Source organism: Lotus japonicus, chromosome 3 (genome assembly GCF_012489685.1).
Source record: "Lotus japonicus ecotype B-129 chromosome 3, LjGifu_v1.2".
Lineage (NCBI taxonomy): Eukaryota > Viridiplantae > Streptophyta > Magnoliopsida > Fabales > Fabaceae > Lotus > Lotus japonicus.
The window spans coordinates 78,424,437-78,444,549 of record NC_080043.1 but is presented as its reverse complement, the minus strand read 5'-3'; the positions used below and the strand labels follow the sequence as shown (position 1 = coordinate 78,444,549).

The window sequence follows — 20,113 nt, the reverse complement described above, 5'->3', positions numbered from 1 at the left end:
TTTATCTTTACTTTGCTTTACTGCAGGTCCTCTCTTAGAATCTTGAACCTTTGTATTGAGTCAGTCTTGAAGAACTATAGAAGTAGCTTATAAAGTGGTGGTTCTCTCCTAAAGTTGGTTTGCTATGGACTTTGGAACCTTTCTATTGAAGTGAGTCTTGAAGATCTATTGATCCAGCTAACATATTGGTGTATTCATTCATTCTTTAACTATTTAGTCATTTCCTAATTGCTAAATTTCATGTTTAACATATTGTGATACAGTTTTAAAATGAAATATAAGGCGATTTTTTATTGCTTTACTGTGTCTCCTGAAGTTGATTGCTTTAGTAATCAACTTTGCTTATTTTATAAGTATTCAGGCGCAAGTACTTTTAAAGTTGGTCTCTTTATTCTCAAGAACTATTGATAATACAATTTGGTTTTAGAGTAGTGTAATCTAATTTATTTGTCATCTGCTACCTTGTGTTCATTTAAATTTTTACCATGTGGTGTTCATTTGGTTATTCCATTCACTTAAATGGTTTACACACGTTTCAGTCCGTATTGTTAGTGTTGTATTAGTTTTGGCAGGATATTGGAAACAGTTGGTCTGATTATTGAGCTGTGGGTTTGCTTAATATACCAAATTGTGTTTTGGTTTTTTCTAGCTGGATAATCAATTTAATTTCTAATTGTGTATTGAAAATGTGTTATTAGAATCAAACATTTTACCTTAACTGTATTTTTTTCATAATCCCATAAAAAAGTATAAAAAATGGTAAATGTATTTGCAATAGAAAAGAAAAATGTTTTTTTTAATTTAAGCTATAATATATTTATAGTTCTTTCAAATGCATCTGCAAAATAATTTTTTTATCTGTTTATTTTATTAGAGCTAAAGATGAGAAAATATGTTATATAAGAGATATTTCTGTACATGTTGAGAGAGGTTGATTGTAAACACTATATATATATATATATATATATATAATATTTTAGAAAAATAATAAGAGATATTCCTATTTGTTTAGTGAATTTAGAAAAATCTCAAATACGTGGATAATAAATTGTTCCCTAAAAAGATAATAACAACTTATAAGTGATTAAGAGTGGAATTCTAATTCAAATACTCAATAATTGTGACTAATAGTGGAGTTCATAAAAAATTATCCGTGCATCGCACGGACAAACGGGGATAATACTAGTACCTATATATTCGTGGCTACACCAAACATTCTTACCAATCTAGTTATTGAAAACCATCAAGGTGTTTAAGCACTTAAGCCAACTAGATCTTGTAAGAATGAAAACATAAACTTGAAGTTGGGGAAATACATTTGTTGAAACTTGAAAAGAACATGTAACCCTTTCACGAATGAGTGACATTGTGGCAACATCAGTGGAAGACAAAGAAAGAAAAACTAAGTATGGAAATATAATGAAAAGTTTGTCTAATTTTATGAGATTCACAAATAATTATCGAATTCATTCTGGATGGCTTCCTAATTCGTAATGATTGTGGCGGGCTTTTTCCCCCAAACAGGTTAATTTGTAACTGTTTTGGGCCTTTGGGCTTCCATTTATAAAAAAAAGTAACACCTTTTTGGAAAGGGTCTAGTAGAGAACCAAACAAAAGACGACCCTTCCCCTTCCCCCCATCACGTGACATGCACGGGGTCTTCACCCATTTTCACTTTTCCTTTTTCCCGCTCTCAGGAAAATTAACTCTGCGCCAGGTTTCAAATTTTCTCTCTATTTTTTTCTCGGGAAAGTGTGGTCAGAAAATCACACACAGCGAAATAGAGAGAGAAAGACACCGCAAGAAATGGTAGATGGCGGCGAATTCGCCGGCACCATTTGCTCGATCTGCTACGAAGGTCTCAAACCCGTCACCGAAGATCTCCAATCCATCTCCATCTGCGGCCATGTCTTCCACGAGCTCTGGTAAATCCCCTCCCACCCTCTTGCATTTTCAAGCGTCGATTGAAGAAAACGCCGCTACAGTTTCCTTCTCTGACCTTGTTTCTATCTGGGTGTGTGCAGCTTGCAGCAATGGTTCGAGTACTGTTCGAAATCGAAGAAGCAAACCTGCCCTGTGTGCAAGCAGAGTTGCAAGGGCAACGACGCGTGCCGGCTTTATTTTCAGTCCGTTGGAGACGCGAGCGACGCTGTTCCCACTCAGAAGTGTGTTGATTTTGAGGAAGATGCTGGTGTTCTGCGAAGGGAAGTGAAGAGGTTCGAGGCCAAAGTTTCGGGGCTTAGTTCGGTTGTGGAACGCCAAAAAAAGGAGTTACAAGAACTTAACGAAGAGGTATTTTCTACTTTTTTATGGTTTTTGGCTTTAGTTTTTGGGTCTTTTAGGTTAATTTGTTGGGTGAATGAAATGATTCTTAGGTAGGGGGTGTGTAACAATCAGTTTAGTTAGAATTTGTACTGGAATGCTGTGCTGGTATTGATTTGTTGATTGCTGAATATTTTGTTGATTGTTTGATTGAAATTTTATTTGGAAAGGGACTTGTTCTTTCTATTGTGTAATTCTCTTGGGTACTGCATGCTTTTCCTGAGTTGTTAAGCTTAAGAACAAATTAAAGAAACCTATGTATTTGTTGATTCCTGGGCATTTGGATTAACAGAGGAAAGAGATAGGAAAGTGAAAGAAGCCAAACCTTGTTCCATGTGATTTTTTAAAACAAGATATATATATATATATATATATATATATATATATATATCTTTACAATCAGATTATGTATGAGGTGTTACATCAATTTTCATATTTTAAATCCGAGTTAGGTAGTTACATGGTGTAAAATATATCTTGACAACAAACAGCCATGCTTTCAAATAATAGTGATCCGAATATGAAATTTGCTTTTATAGTTACTTATATATATTTTCATTTTTTCAATAATGCTGTTGATTTCTTATGGCTCTTAAATGGGTCTGTCTTCAGTTGTGTGTTTGCAAGGAGAAGGCAAAGATAGAATCAGCATTTAAGAATGAGGCTATAAGGCAAAAATCATCTATACATTCCCAGCTTAATATCAAACTAGAGGTGAATTACTCTGTAACCTACTGTTGTATTTGTGATCAATTAAATATCTACAACCTGAATTTGATGGTGCAATGGTGATGTAGGAGCTTAGCAAGTCAACTTCAGAATGCTCTAAATTACGGGACATAAATATGGCTTTGGCTAAAGAAGTTGCAGCATTAAAATTGTGAGTTGAGCTGCATTTTTGATTTAGTATCCATATTTTGTTTATGATATACCATTAATTGAATTTTTACTGCTTGCTAAGTTGGTTTATGGTCTGATCTGTACCTCAGAGTGGCTGATGTGGACCTTGATGAAGATGAGATTTTGAAGCTTGCCACCTTAGGTAATGGGGCTAACAGTAAAGACACGATAGACACATTGAAAAGATCTCTTGTCCTGCGGAACAGGTTTATCCATTAAATCTTGATTTGTTCAATAAAAGCTAGGTTGAAGAGTTGTATTCAACTTTCTAGAATTTCTGTATGGACTTGAAATCAGTAAATGTTATGTTTTCGGGCTTTAGCTTGTGGTACTCTTCTATGTATGTGACTATACCGTTGGCACAAAATTCATGTTTAGCCCTTGTAATTGTGCCTGGCTGACTAAAACTTTTATGCCTATTTTGTCAGGAGTTACAAAGAATTAATGGCCAAGTGCAATGTTCTAGGAAGAGGTGAGGCTCGATATAGTAAAAAGCATGAGAAGGCTAAAGAGAAGATCATTAAATTGAAGGTAAGCACATGGTGTACTGTACTTGCTAGATGGTAATCTCATTAGAAGCAGTTTTTTATGGAGCGTTAAATATCAGTCTTTTGGACATTGCTAGGCTAGGGTACACGAACTGGAGAGAGCAGCTGAAGTAAAAGAGAATGAATATTTGATGTCTCTGAAAGTTTCAAAGAAAACCAAGTCTTCAAAGAAGGGTTATGAGAATAGCACCAATTCTGATTCTGATGTATTCACAGCTGGCAAATTTTCTTTAGATGAGCAGAGCAAACAAATTTCGACGCCCAAATCTGGAATTGATCTGACTGCGAAGAGTGGCAGTAATTATTTACAATCTTTGAAGATACAGAACTCCAATTCTACTAAAAATGAAGCTGTGAATATTAGTAATGGAAGTAAAACTACCTTGTCAATGGATGAAGACATAGATTGTATCCTTATTGATGATGATGCTACTGAATGTACTTTTAGCAAGCCGCTTGCGAAGCCAGAAGCAGCACCTGGCATAGTGACTGAAACATCATTGCAACGAAAATGCAACTTGGTTGAGTCTTCAAGGGTTGATATTGGACTGGATGACATTTCTACTGGCAATATGGATGAAGATGTTACGTTACAAGCTAATGTTAAACAAGCTCAACCTGTGGTTAACATTAGAAAGGAGTCAACATTAACACCTTCAAGTTCAGGTATTCTGCTGGTTGAGCTTAAAATTGTGCTTCTTTCTTTCTTTTAAGAGTAGTAGATCATGTTGTAGATTTTTGCAAATAATTAAGAAAACTTAAAGCTGGTATATCCTTCCTTGTCTTTAAGCCTCAGGGGACATCTGCTTTTCTGGTGGGTTGATTGGTCCTGATGGTACTCATCGATACTTGGGTAAATGGTGCAAGCGTGGACAAAATAGTGAATCAACATCTGCAAAAGGATCAAGTAATGGGGATTTAATATCGGTTGGAGCTGATGGTAGAGGTGGCAGAATAAAAGTTCTAAGGACTCAAGGCCAAAGCTTCCCGGTGAGTTCTGTACTTATAAGAGTTTAATTTTAATGCAAAGTCAGTGTAAAGCTATTTTGGCCTATGAATGTTCTCAATCATATCCATGCTTGATTCGTTTGAACGTAGTGGCATTACCTTATGCATATGCTTTTTATCTTTTGTAAGTTGTAATTAACCAACATATAATTTTGTTTAAAGATGTCTATCCTTCAGAGCTTTTTACCTTTCTCTTCAGTTGTGTATCTACCTTTGGGAGTATCATTTTTGTCATGATATGCTGTCACAAAAAGTTTAAAAAATGGTTGTTGACTTGATCCTTTTCTTAATCCTTCATGTATAATAAGGGCAGAACAGTTGCTCGGTAACCATATTTGTCGTAGTTGGATCTTCTGCAGCAGAGTTTCTCTACAACATCCATCCTACACGATTATAGCTGTTGATTCTTGTAATCAATGATTAAGATTAATCTAAATAAAAACACCTTATCAAATTAAAGAATTTATGCTGATCTCTTGGCTGCAGAGGCTGGAGAGAATCTGAATACACATTTATCTTCTAATTACCAGTATCCTGAAGATTTGTGAAACACCCATCGACTCTTGACTAAATTTGATGATATCCAAATCTTTGTTGTCAGTAAATATTTGACAACATTTTAATGGTATTATAGCAACCTCATTATATTTGCTGATGTTGCTTTGAAGCTGTAAACTGACTTCAGAAGTTTTTTATTGGCAGGATGGAATGGAAAATTCTACAAGTTCAAAAAGGTTGAAGTTAGGACCTAAAACAACTAGTTTGCAGTCCAGGGGGTGCCTGCAGATAGAACACTTCTTTGGGAGGGTAAGTCAGTGATTAATTGGCCAATGTCTTGGTCTGGTTGTGATGTCCTTGTTGCAAAGAGCCAAGGAATGCATCCAATGTCAAGAACCAAAGCTATGAAAGATTAAAGGAATACAATTTTTGGAAAGTTCTCATCACTTTGAAATTTGAATGCAATGCTTTGGAGGATTTTTGGCCAAAAGTGTACCAAAATCGTGTAATTGATTCTTCGCTTCAGGATCTAACCAAATAGCAAAGTGGTCCTTTCCTTTCAGTTTACTTCAAATCAGGTTCTATATCTAACCAAGTTTTGCTTACTTGTAAATCAGCACCATTTAAAGTAGCTTAGATCTGGTTAGACAAACACAAAGTTCTTGACCATTTTCTATTGTGAAGCTAGGCTGACCTCAAAAGATTCTTAATGGACTGCTTTTTTGAATTTATTTTTGAAGTCGCCTTGTTGAAATATCACAATCTTTCTAGGCTGATGATATTTGCAGACTGTCCTCACGGATCCCTTAAAGCTATTAAGTTGAGATGCATATGGATCCTTCAAACATGTTAAGTAGTTGGAAATTCTGCAAAGTGTTTTGTAAAGATGAAGTTTGTGCGAGCATCATTGTTGATTTAATAACTGCAATAAAAATGTAGCAGTTGCATTTAGTGTATGTTTGGATTTTCATTAAACTCAAAGTCTAGTCACGTTTGAGTTAACATAGCAAAATCTTTCATCTCTGCTGATCTGCTGAGATGTGTAAGTGTGTTTTCTTATTTGTGTCAACTTTATTATTGATTAGATGTGATTTAATTTTTTGAATGGATATAGCCATTTGGAAGAAACAATATGCATATTTGCATTAGTTGGTTGTAAGCCTTGAAATACAGTAGTGTTCATAGTGATCTTAAATTCGAGAATTATTTGAAGGATTGGGGACTTGAAATAAATTCTTGTTATTCTTGAAGTAGTTTATAATGTTAAACTTAAGATTAATTGTAGGGACAATCACTTACTGTAAAGAGAAGAAATGAAGAACCTGTACTAATAATATTGATGCATAAAAAGATAAAACATAAATTTGAAGTAATAAAACAAGTGAAAATAGTGGAATTGCATTCTTGTTTCTTGGTTTTTTAGTAGTTATTTGCAACTAGACTTAATAGGCTTCTCAGCGAATTTGAGTGAACGAAATCCAAATCTTCTTATTAAGTGTAGGGGTGTTCATGATTTGGTTATTCAAAAAATTAAATCACATTCATCTTATAACCAGTTTTATGATTTTTTTTGACGTTCAGTTTTATGATTAAACTTTCAAGAGTTTGAATTATCATTTCTTTTATTGAAAGGCTTGATATTTGGTTGTTTTTCAAACATATGCTAAAAAATCAACTAAAATTTGATTCTAACTTGTGAAAATTCAAAAAGTTACGAATCACTAAACAGCACAAGCATAAAAAATAAAGTTCAATCCAAGTCATTTTAGAGTTTCTGACCACAATAATTAACTCAAGTTCATAGTTGATTCAAAGATTCATTGAATGATATAAGTTGTTAAACATCATCATTGATTTTAATTATTGTAAAATTTAATCATGCCCGTATAGAATACGGTTTTAGCGTTTTTTCTTTTGCTTACACGGTTTCAGTAACTGAATGCAGGTGATATCGCATTATAATTTGGATGAATATTCTATTATGAATCTTTACATGTCTTCGACATAAAAACATGTTATATATTTTTGTCCCCTTGAATTTTGTCTCTTTGAAGATCCGTGTTTAGATTTATACATAACCTTCTCATCTATAATTTTCAATGTACTAAACATGTTACATCATTGTCCTTTGAATAACTATTGCCTCACTCAATTACTCTAGCTTGTCGATTTGCAAATTCAAAGTAGCTTATTTTGCTTTTCAAAATCCACATAGATTTACCAAGAAAGGGTGGAACAGTTTTCAAAGTTACATATACTACGAAAATATAAATGGAGAAACTATAGTTACGTAAAAGAATGGAAAGTAAGAGCATATTTGACTTGATGTATTTTTCTTTTCATTACAAACAGACATAAAAACATGTTTAATTTGTCAATTTTATTAGAGAAAATTCTTCAAAAAAAATCATAAAAATGATGGTGAATCTGAAAATGAAAAATAGTTAATTTTTTTTTCATTTTTATTGAAATAAATAGAAGTAAAGTTCAATGCTTCGGTGACAACTCAAAGATGAAGATCAATGTTTTGGTGAGCATAGATTCAAACGTAGCAATAACGTAAAGAAACTTGAAGAAACTTCATGCAACAAAACTTAAATAAAATTGCAAGAATAATAGAAATTAAATGACTGCAGTGTAAAGATCGGTAGGAAGTCTATTTAGCTGAGACTCCAGATAGTCATTGTCTTAACAACATACTTGATGCATTTTCAAAGCTTTCAGTACAAAAATTCAACCCTGTATTTCGAATTACAGACTAGTATGCATTTTTTTTATAGACCAATGTTAGTTGTTAATAATGTTTGTAAATTAGTATGCATATTACTACGAGTTGTACCTACTAGTGTTGTCAAACTCGCGAGTTAACTCGTCTATGTGCAAAAAAATGAGTTAACTCGCAGGTAAACTCGAAATTTCCTTGACTCGAGCAAACTCGTGTCAAACTTGGAAGACTCGTTCAAACTCGCGAGTTTACGAGTCAAGGAGGAAATTGGATTTTTTACTAAATCTCAAAATTAAAAGGGTAATTTGGGGTCCAGATCAAGTTTCTTCCTTCATTTTCTCAGAGTTCTGACCTCAACCGACCTTATCCTTGCTTAGAACATGAGAAAATATGTTGACTTGATAAAACAGTTTACTAAGCCAAACTGAGTATAAGTTTTGCTCTATTCTTTTTTCAATTCATTTTTCATTCAAAAAGAATATTAAACTATGTTTTATTATGAAGTTGGGTGTTGAATTTATTTGGTTAATGTCTCCTTGATGGTTGTAATATGTGTTCTTAATACACAATGATAAGTTTTTTTTGGTAGACTCTTCCGAGTCTACGAGTTAACTCGGCGAAACGAGTTTACCTCCCCAAAACGAGTCTACATAAACTCTCGAGTTTGACAACCTTAGTACCTACTACTTCTATCGACAATACTTAAACGTAAAAACTAGCTTCTAAATCCAATGACTTACAATACATAGGAATTAACTTATAAAAACTAGCTTTTTTTTTTTTTGAAATCAACAACCAGATAACATTAAATCAAAGCAAGTTCGGCATAGATGCCAATACATCATCCCTCAAAAGACTAGACAACCCCGGAGGCCCCTCCTCAATCCAAACAGAGTCTGGGTAAGAAGAGGCGTTCCTAGCAAGGTAGTCAGCACAAGAGTTTCCTTCCCTACGCACAAAGGTAAGATCAACATGATCAAAAAACACCACTAACTTATGACAATCCTTAATAATGGAAAATAAATAAGAGTTTCCAGAAACTTTCTTCCGATCCTTAACTAGCTTTGATCTTGAATTTGTGTCTTTATATTAAGAGGTTTGATCTTTAAAACGAGAATAATGGCTTTAGAAAAATTGTAACGTAAAGGAATAAGAGTGACACAATATTAACGGAATAAATATAATTATTATGGTGTGCAACGTTCTGAGAATGAAATGAGAGAATGAGAAGTGTTGAGATATCTTGACATGTCAGGTTTAAATATAATGTGACAAACTGAAGGAATAAAAGTAAGTTGAGTTGACAACGTCATATTGTGCGCTTCATAATTAGGGGTGGAAATGAGCTGGGTTGGGCTAGGCTTTGCGAGGCCTAGGCCTGGCCTACATTCAGAACTCGCGGCTCAAGCCTTGGCCTGTGACCTTTCATAGGCCAAATTTTAAGGCCCGGTCTGGCCTTCTAGGAGGTCTGGCATAGCCTATAAGCCTGTTCGAAAGCCTACGTACTTACCTCAAAATAACCTCTTAAAGAAGGTAATAGACCTTTGGTCGGTCTGACATAACCTATAAGCCTGTTCGAAAGCCTACTTACCTCAAAATAACCTCTTAAAGAAGGTAATAGACCTTTGGTCTAATAGGTCGCGGGGTAATAGGTCAGCTGACTTATAAGCCTTCACAACTATCATGGAATTTCTATTTTGAATATTGGAGAATCCAATTAAAAAACTCATCCTCAACAATACTAAAATGATTTCTTTTTAGGAGAGAATGTTTTTAATTTAAGTTTTCATCTTAGTATTTCTTCTCTTTTAACTTTTTTTGTTTGTTTTTTAGTAGTACTTTTTAGACATGATATTAAATTTATTAATATTTTTTTTACAATTAAATTTATTAATATATTAGTATAATATATTTATTAAATTATAAAAAAATTAGGTAAATAGGCCGGCCTATCAGACCCAATAGGCTATTTTGGAAGCCTAGGCCTGACCTTTTTAACTAATCAAGCTTTCTAAAAGCCTAAACCTGACTTTTTTAGCAAAATAGCCCGGCCTAGACCCGACATTTGATAGGCTAGGTCCTAAGCTCCTGAGCCGCCTGACCTATTTCCACCCTATTTATAATTCCTATATTATAATAGATATGCATTACTTCAAGTTAATTAAGTTTGGTGAGAAACTCATCTTTCTCATGGCTTCTAATTTCAAAAGAGAGATCGCGTGAGAAGATCCTGTTGCCTGAGGTGAGTGAAGAAATAAGTGCCTTCCAATTTTGATTATAGTACGGTTCTCAGTATTTGAGCTTGAATTGAGCTAAGCTATGAGTTACATGTGTCATTTCATTGTCTTTCAATAATAATCAATTGATCACATACACTTTATGAGAGCTTTAAAAAAAATACACTTATGAGAGATATATATGAATTAAACATACATAGTAGGAGTTTTTCTACCGTCATAAAATGTTATGAAAGTTAAAAATAATTACAAATGTGTATGTTTAATAAATGTCTGTCAAAAATAAATAACCTATACTTGCGAGTACATGCTCGAATCCGACTTGTCTTGAGGGTAAAATTTAATATGATTGAGTTTGTATTTGGATTTGAGTTTGATATTGGTGATACTAATACCCGTGCCCAAACCATAATGATATAAATAAAATTACAAAACTCTTAGTTATATACAAAATTTAGTGGGTTTCATCTTTTGATTTGTTAACAATTTAATTATATTTGAACAATAAAATACATGTTTTTTTCCAAAATGATATAAAACGGTTTTTTTGCAATGGGTTTTGTTTTGCAATAAAACCTATGCATCGAATTTGATTAGGGCATAGGTCTAAAGCTACTACGGACTTAGATAAACTCGAAACCCAACGTGTTTAGGTACAAGGATTTGGGTTTAGAAAAACTAAAACCAAAACCCGAGCCTAAATCCAAATCCTAGTTAGAAGTGTGTGTCTACCAATTATTACGCATGTTTTTTCAAGATTCTTGGAGAAAAATGGGAACCATGTCCCTTTGTGTACATCTCATATCCATGCTTGGTGGTTGATTTTCAATTTTTTACCATACATAGCAAAACGGGTTCTACCTTTATTTAGTGGCAAGTGCATGGAAGCATCATTTTTTCACTTTTCAAGCAAAGCGAGTAAAATTGGGTGTGGAGCCCAAACTGACACTCTGAAAGTTTTCGTTGCCGCCCCACAAGCCCATGGGCCCTCCCGTATCACTGGTCCATTATTTCCTCTGTTTATTAAATGCTGTCTATCATCCAATGGTTAATGCGTTCACTCTCCAATTTGACATTTTCATACTAGAGTCCAAATACCGGCCAAAAAGTCATTCTTTCAAGTCAGTTTACATACATGTCTTCATATACCAACAAATTGAATAGGACAAGTGGTAGACTGGTAGGTATTTCAGCTTTTAAGCATTTAATATGGAATTTGATCTTTAGATGATGTACGAAAAAAATTTTATTGAGAGAGATTTGCTCATTTAATATGATCTTAAAGTTTTAAAATGATTAGTTTTATAACTATCGGTCGCAAGCAAGATACAACAAAAACAAACACGTCTTCATATAATTTTGAAAAGAAATTATTAACCGTTTCCACATTCACTAAAAATATAAGGAGAATAGTCATTATAAAGAGTAGAACAATCCTTACTTTTGAGTAAACTTTTGAATTAGAGTTAGACCTAACTTACATTTTTACATTTTTAGGATGAGAAATGCTAGTAATATATACTCTTTATAGTAGTAACCAAACAAGCACTAACTAATTTTTCCAAATGTATATTTGGATACCTGTTGAAATTAGTACTACTAAAAGACGTTGACACTCACTTTCACTTTGAGGAAAAAAAGTGAATGAAATTCCTCACATTAATTATGTATGATAAACCCACTGCTCAACTCGTATTCAAATACTAATAAAACTTCGTTTACCTGTTTAATTATCAGCTTGCTATATTTATATAACTTTTTATTGTTTAGGACTTCTCGATCTGATCACAATTTGACAATCATGATTTTTTTATGCACTCCATATCACATTCATTTGCCTTTCATTTTTATCTTTTTTGTTATCACTCTTCATATTACTTCATATATCAATCATATGAGGCATTGATTGTATTTTGACTATTTTCTGAAGAAACTATTTGCGGCATGGTGATACCCCTTATATGTTTCAAGTTAAGCTGGTTTTCTTGATTAATTATATTGAAGGAACAAATACCTAACACAAGAACAAGTGTACAACCCAATTAAGCAAATGCAAAGATGAAAAAAAATTCCTTTATAAGTAACTGTTTCCACACGTGATCATGACAAGCTTATGAAATTGCAAGAACGCACGCAAGCAATGTGTTGCAATGACCAACACATATCCACTATTTACTTATTTTTCTTCGGTTTTCTCAGGTTTTGAAATTCGAATTAGACTTTTCCTCCTTTGTCATCACCTACAATATCAATCGATGGTCCACCACTGCATATAAATTGCTCTACATTCTCTCCTGTTTTCCCACCACTATAGCACAAAATCCAAAACCTTTGCTAATCAAATTAACTAGAGAGTGACCTTACCTTATATTAATTTAACATGGGTTTGGGAAGTGATCAGAATCATCAACTTTTGTCCAAGATTGCAACCAATGACAAACATGGAGAGAATTCTCCATACTTTGATGGGTTGATGGCTTATGAAAGAGACCAATTTCACCCTACAAAAAATCCTAATGGTGTTATCCAGCTTGGTCTAGCAGAAAATCAGGTATATATATGTTGAATTAACTCATATGATTTAATTCGTGTGCCATGCAAGGTGTTTGATAAATTGCCTCATCCAGTGGGTGTTGATTAATATTTATTGATTTTTTCAGCTCTGCTTTGATCTGATTGAAGAGTGGATAAGAAATAACCCCAAGGCATCAATTTGCACTCCTGAAGGAGTGCATAAGTTCAGAGAGATTGCAAACTTTCAGGACTATCATGGATTGCCAGAGTTCACAAGAGTAGGAATCTGAAAAATTTAATTATTTGACTATTATTGTAATGCTTGAGCATAGTGTTTAACTCATATTGGTTTATAATAAGAAATGTTTTCATTTTTTTTCAGGCTATGGCAAATTTTATGTCAAAAGTGAGAGGTGGGAGGGTGAAATTTGATCCTGAGCGTATACTGATGAGTGGAGGGGCGACAGGGGCAAACGAGTTGATCATGTTCTGCTTGGCTGATCCTGGGGATGCTTTTCTTGTTCCCACACCTTATTATCCTGCGTATGTACCTTAATTAATTTCACAATATAGTATTAAGGACACCAAACCAAGTATTAAGGACACCAAATAGGATGAAGCTTGCATTCATGTAAATTAAAACAATTTATGTCCAAATAAAATATAAATTAAGGGGACTCATATATACCACCGAGTTTCAGCACAATTAATAGATAACTAAACTCTTTTTCCCTGAAGGTTAGCTTAATTATTTATTATGAACTAAATGTCACATAAGTAAACCATAAAATAGCGATGTATTGTGTAAGTTAGTATGCAACACCCTCATTTGTAGCGATCATTAATAGTTAAAAAAATGTGAATGCACAAGTAAACTAAATGTTTAAATGAGCATAAAAAAAACTAAATGTTTAAATGTTTACCAATCATTTTCAATTCAAAATGAAAATGTTTGACATACATCCGATTTTAGCCGTGACCCCAAAATTGATGTCTACTTATAAACATTCTATTCAAAATGAGAACAAAAATATAAGCATGACTCAGTAAGTTAGGTGAAGCTCAGTCTGAAATGGAAAATAATAAATCTTGTAAAGAGAAATTGGTCAACAAGCGTGCGGTTGCTGACATGTGCAAATCTAAGTGGTAGTGGATAGGAACATTGACCTTTTAAAAAATGAAGCCATGACCCATGAACAACTCAGCGTACGGTCACCTTATTATATTCTTCTTTTACTTTTGGAAGCAAAAATATTCCTGCTTTCAGAGTCCGAGTCTTGTGCATAAAATAGTAAAATAGGTAATAAAAAATGACAACTTTAAAATTCAAAATAATTAAAAATGGATAGAAACCAAATGCAGAAATTCTCTTGTCTATTTCTTTCTTTAACACTTTTTTTCTAGCCACCAAATTAATACATGGGCCACCATCTATGAAAAATTATTTCTGTATAATTAAGATATTTAATAGACACTCAAAGTATGAAAGAAAGAAATAATTAATGTGATACATGATATAAAAAAGAGAAGAATAGGAAAAAATAATGTATGTATATATTTGCACTATTTACATGTTCAAATATCATCGCTGATATTATATAGTTGTAATCGAGAATGACAAATGATTCAAACGAGAGACGTCATTGAGTCATTAGGCTCATGTTATGATGACATGATTATGAAGTAGTAACAAACTTAATAAATCCAGGTAATTTCATTAAGTTCGCATGCCTTAATTTAGTGATACATACCCGAACTATGTATTTAATCGTCTCATAATAGTGATAGACACATTTCATATTTGAATTTTGATTTATTCATATTTAATTTTAATTTCTTTATGCAGATTCTTGCGTGATTTATGTTGGCGAACTAAGGCGCAATTAATCCCTGTTCTCTGTGATAGCTCCAACAACTTCAAGATAACAAGAGAAGCTCTTGAAGCAGCTTACAACAAAGCCCAAGAGGACAACATCAATGTGAAAGGAGTGATTATAACCAACCCCTCCAACCCTTTGGGAACCATCCTAGACAGAGACACAATGAAGAGCATCGTGAGCTTCATCAATGAGAACAACATCCATTTAATTTCTGAAGAAGTGTATGCAGCCACGGTTTTCAGATCCCCAAGCTCTTATGTGAGCGTTGCTGAAGTCATCCAAGACATGGAAGAGTGCAACAATAATATTAATCTTGATCTCATTCACATCACTTACAGTTTGTCTAAGGACATGGGGTTCCCTGGTTTTAGAGTTGGGATAGTTTATTCATTCAATGATGGAGTTGTGAGTTGTGGAAGGAAAATGTCAAGCTTTGGGTTAGTCTCCTCTCAGACTCAACACATGCTGGCTTCAATGCTTTCAAATGACAAATTTGTGGACAATTTTCTCAAGGAGAATTCAAGGAGGTTGGCTAAAAGGTAAGGGAGGGGCAACATGTTTGATTATTGTTCTGTAAAACAGTTTTTCAAAACAGGAAAAAAGAAATTAATTTAATATGAATAGTTATAAAAAAGTTGCTCTTAAAAACATCTTATAGATATTTAAAAATAATATTTAAAAAAATTGTTTGAATGAGTTGTTTTACAATGTTAAAATAATATAATTTGGAAACTACAAAAAGAAGCTGAAAATTTTTCTTAGCTGTTTTGAGATTTTAATTTTAAAAAATAATTTTTTTTAAATACTGACTATAAAAAACAAGTTTTTAAATTTTTTAAATCAGAACAATTTTTTTCAAATCACAAACAAACAAGACCTGAATGTTTATTATTTTTTTTCTAATTTTAGTTTTCAAATCACAAGTTTTTTAATGCTTTGTATTTTGGAAAACAAGTTTTAAAAATGGTTTCTCAAAACAATTAAATTCAAAGAGCTTACAGTAATCAAACAAATCCTTACATTGTCTCCTCTAATTAACAAATATGTTAGTTTTGTTTGCTGTATTAAATTTTCGCCTCCTTACATACTTTGTCCCATTCATTCCTTAAAGGTATGACTACTTCACAAAGGGGCTTGAAGAGGTTAACATAACTCGCTTTCCAAGCGACGCAGGACTCTTTTGTTGGATGAACTTGAAAAGCTTGCTTAAGGATCAAACATTTGAAGCTGAGCTGAAGTTGTGGCGTGTGATCATGAATGAGGTGAAGCTCAACGTATCGCCAGGCTCATCTTTTTGTTGCTTCGAGCCTGGTTGGTTTAGGGTTTGCTTTGCTAACATGGATAATGAAACTGTGGAAGTCGCTCTCAACAGGATCCGGACATTCATAGGCAAGGAAACAAAGAACCAAGTGAAGATCAAACGTTGGCAACCGAATCTCAAACTCAGTTTCTCCTCGAGAAAGTTTGAAGAGAGTACTGTTTTATCACCTCACATGATGTCTCCTCATTCACCAATTTCCCACTCACCCCTTGTGATTCCAGCCACTTAATCCAGTCAGATTGTCCACGTGGAAGCATCTATCTTATTTCAAGAAAATAATGTTCAAAATTCATCTAGCTTTGATTTTGTTTTTCTTCCTAGTGGGATTTTGAAATGCAAATTGTTCCAGAGTTGCTTAATTAAGATATTATAATTTATGAATTGTGTTGAGAATATGCCTATAGCTGAAATTAAGAGGAGATAATTAGTTAGGATTTAAATTTTGTTTTAAGATATTGTTTAGATTTATTTTCAAATTAGAATAAGATTAAAATAATATTAGTTGTTTCTAAAATCAATATCACTTGATTTTAGGAATCAGATCAGTTTATGAGTAGGTTTGTTATTTTTCTATTATGTAATTGCTCTATATATATAGAGCTCACAATGATAAATAAAATAATCTCCTTCAAATACATTCATACGTATAAAATTACCCAGCAAGTGGCATCAGAGCTCTTATCCTTAAGGGACCTGTGAGTCAAAAGAATACCTAATGGAAGGAGATGCATCATCATCATCATACATAGTGGGTCAACCACCATCCTTTGATGGTGAGGAGTACGAGTTATGGGCTGCAAGAATGACTACTCATCTTGAAGCTCTAGATCTTTGGGAAGCGGTAGAAGAAGACTATGATGTTCCTGAACTACCTGAGAATCCTACAGTGGCTCAGATGAAGAATCACAAACAAAAGAAGACAAAAAATGAAGGTATGAAAAACGGTAGAAAGGGGGGGGGTTTGAATAACGTTTTCAAGATAAAACTTCCACCTTAAAGATTTTAACAAATCTTTTCGAGAACTAAGTGCCAAAGATAGGAGATAGAAAAGCACACAAGGATTTTTATCCTGGTTCACTTGATAAATCACTCAAGCTACTCCAGTCCACCCGTTAAGGTGATTTCTTCCTTCTTAGAATGAAGGCAATCCACTAATCAGGTATGTGTTACAACTGCACTTGAAACCTACAAGTGACTAACAATACACTGACTTAGCTCACACTAAGATTTACTCTCTTAGTCTTCTCTAGGATCCGATCAACCTTGATCTCCTAAAGGCAAACTATACAACTGTATATGAAGTTCTTGTTTACAAAGAAAGTGCTTCTAAAAAGCTTATAGTAAACACAATGAAATTCAAGATGAAAGAAAGCTTAGAAGGATTTGAATATTTCTTGCGCGTGTGTGAATGCTTCTAGCCGGTTCTTTCAATCTTCAGCCTCTATTTATACTCCAAGGATTAGGGTTGAACGTTGCATGGAAATGCTACCGTTGGAGGGCAGTTCTGGAAATTCCAGCTTCTGCTGTGGCTGAGGATGTTAGGTAGGTCGTCAGGATAGTACACTTTGCTTTTGTACTTTGGATAGTGACTTGACCTTAACCTCGTAGACTTCTGATCAGAGGAGCGCTTCGTATTGGGACTTGTGAAGCTGATTGATCAGAGTCAGAGGGAAGCTTGGATCCTCTGACCGTTGTACCTTCTGATCTTCACTTCAGAGGATCAGTACATGGTCTTCAGAGCCAGTTGCTTCTGGACTTCAGAGTCTTCACTCTTCAGAGTCTGGATCGTCAGAGTCTTCTATACCATCAGAGCTTCTGAGCCTTCAGAGTCTTTTGGTTGTCAGATCTTCTAGATCATCAGACCTTCAAGTGAGCTGAGTCCTTATCAGAGCTTGATTTACTCAGATCTTCTGAAGCTTTTCCACTGTTCAGAGTGAACATGGAGATTGCGAAAGCGTTGCTTGGGTCACTCTTTAAGCACAGTGCTTCTGATTTGTGTGAGATAAAATAGAGATCAGAGCCTGTAAATAGCACACTCAGAAAAACACGTTAGAGTACCACAATTGTTCATATCAAAAGGTTAACTTGTAATCATCAAAACATAGAGTTGTACTACTAGATCAAAACTTGATCTTACAAAAAAGGCTGAGGCAAAAAATTGTCTATTTTTTATTTTCTTCCGTGTCCAAGATCATATTCACACGAATAATGAATTTGAAATCCGCAAAAGAAATTTGGGAATATCTCAAAGCAGAATATCAAGGTTCTGAAAGAACTAAAGACATGCAAGTTCTCAACCTTGGTAGAGAATTCGAGATGCAGAACATGAAAGATAATGAAACCATCAAGGGCTATGCTGACAGATTGTTAAGCATAGCAAATAAAGTGTTGGAAGAGTCAAAAGACCTGTCAACCATTACCTTGGGAGAATTAATTAATGCTTTACAAGCACAGAAGCAGAGGAGAACCACGAGACAAGATGAGGTGGAGGTACAAGGTATGTATCGTATGAAAGCACAAAATCCAAGAAGTGGGAAAAAGCAGCAAGGTGAGAATTTTCCTTCTTGTCCTCATTGCAAAAAGACTAACCATCCTCAAACAAGATGTTTTTGGAGGCCAGACATTAAGTGCAGAAAGTGTGGCAATATGGGACATGTAGAACGAGTTTGCAACTCTGAACCAGAGGAGGCTAAGGTGACCATGGAGGAACAAGAAGATGATGAACTACTTCTCGTCACAACGTGCTTTGCTGCAAGCAATATCTCAAGCAATTCATGGTTGATAGATAGTGGTTGTACAAACCACATGACCAATGACGAGAAGTTATTCAAAGAGCTTGACAAATCCATTGTTTCCAAAGTAAAAATTGGGAATGGTGATTTCATTCCAGTCCAGGGAAAATGAACTGTTGTGATTGAAAGCTTGTCAGGTTTGAAATATATCTCAGATGTTTTATATGTCCCTGATATTGATCAAAATTTGCTCAGTGTTGCACAACTTGTAGAGAAAGGTTTCAAAATCATATTTGAAGATAACATGTGTGTGATAAAGATGCAAAAGATAGGGACATGTTCAAGGTGAAGATGAAAGCCAAATGTTTTGCTCTAAATTTGGCAGAGAATGATCTTCCTCTCTTGTCAATGGAAGCCGACGATTCCACCACCAAGGCTTCTACCCTCAAACATGTTAGTAGTTCAAATTCTGATGTTGGCTCGGATGATATTGCAACACCAGAAATTCATGTTATGGTTTCAGACAATGATCACAAGCATTACCATCATGATGAGAAACTTAAACACAAGATCATTAAGCAGGTGGCATATTATTTCAGTGATGACAATTTGCCCACTGATGAATACTTGCTGAGTTTCGTCAAGAAAAACAAAGAAGGTTTTGTTCCTATATCAATAGTTGCTTCTTTTAGAAGAATGAAGAACCTCACTCAAGATTATTCACTTATTGTTGCTGCACTGAAGGAGTCTTCACTACTTGTAGTTAGTGATGATGAGAGAAATGTTAAGCGATTCAATGCACTCTATTTCAATGAAATCAGAGATCATAAGTTACATGTTGTTTTGGTAGAGAATATGCCTCAAGATTGTTCAAAGGAAAATTGTATGAAAATATTTCATGAAGTTAGAAATATAAAGAGGATAACAATTCATGATTCATCTTCTACAGCAGATTGAAGACAAAATCAAGAGTTTCCAGCTATTAAAGTCAAGAGGAGATTTGTTGAGAATATGCCTATAATAGCTGAAATTAAGAGGAGATAATTAGTTAGGATTTAAATTTTGTTTTAAGATATTGTTTAGATTTATTTTCAAATCTGAATAAGATTAAGATAATATTAGTTGTTTATAAAATCAATATCACTTGATTTTAGGAATCAGATCAGTTTATGAGTAGGTTTGTTATTTTTCTGTTATGTAATTGCTCTAGATATTAAGAGCTCACAATGATGAATAAAATAATCTCCTTCAAATACATTCATACGTATAAAAATACCCAACAAATTGTGTAGGTTGTCCTGCTTACAAACAGCTACCTGTGAAGTAGGGTAATAACTGAAATTATTTGTGCAATATTTGAAGTCACATACATATATGAACAGTAAAACTTATTACCTCCCGTTTGCCGGTACACAACACCTTGTTTCG

General features: G+C 34.0%; 2 protein-coding genes across 3 annotated transcripts; both read left to right on the top strand.

The window, feature by feature from the left end:
- The first annotated feature begins 1,726 nt into the window (after positions 1-1,726).
- LOC130746161 (uncharacterized) lies at positions 1,727-6,007 on the top strand. 2 transcript variants are annotated; one of them, XM_057598709.1, is made up of 9 exons: positions 1,727-1,925; positions 2,025-2,292; positions 2,935-3,036; positions 3,120-3,202; positions 3,312-3,428; positions 3,651-3,753; positions 3,848-4,436; positions 4,567-4,760; positions 5,481-6,007. In XM_057598709.1, the coding sequence occupies exons 1-9, from the start codon at positions 1,807-1,809 to the stop codon at positions 5,595-5,597; spliced, it is 1,692 nt and encodes a 563-aa protein (XP_057454692.1). In that variant the 5' UTR covers positions 1,727-1,806; the 3' UTR covers positions 5,598-6,007. The 2 variants fall into 2 exon arrangements, with proteins under 2 accessions (XP_057454692.1, XP_057454691.1); XM_057598708.1 differs by having other exon boundaries at positions 4,561-4,760.
- A 6,402-nt stretch (positions 6,008-12,409) lies between these two features.
- LOC130746159 (1-aminocyclopropane-1-carboxylate synthase-like) lies at positions 12,410-16,515 on the top strand. Its single transcript, XM_057598707.1, has 5 exons — positions 12,410-12,789; positions 12,899-13,030; positions 13,135-13,295; positions 14,599-15,171; positions 15,744-16,515. The coding sequence occupies exons 1-5, from the start codon at positions 12,619-12,621 to the stop codon at positions 16,180-16,182; spliced, it is 1,476 nt and encodes a 491-aa protein (XP_057454690.1). The 5' UTR covers positions 12,410-12,618; the 3' UTR covers positions 16,183-16,515.
- Positions 16,516-20,113: the final 3,598 nt, after the last annotated feature.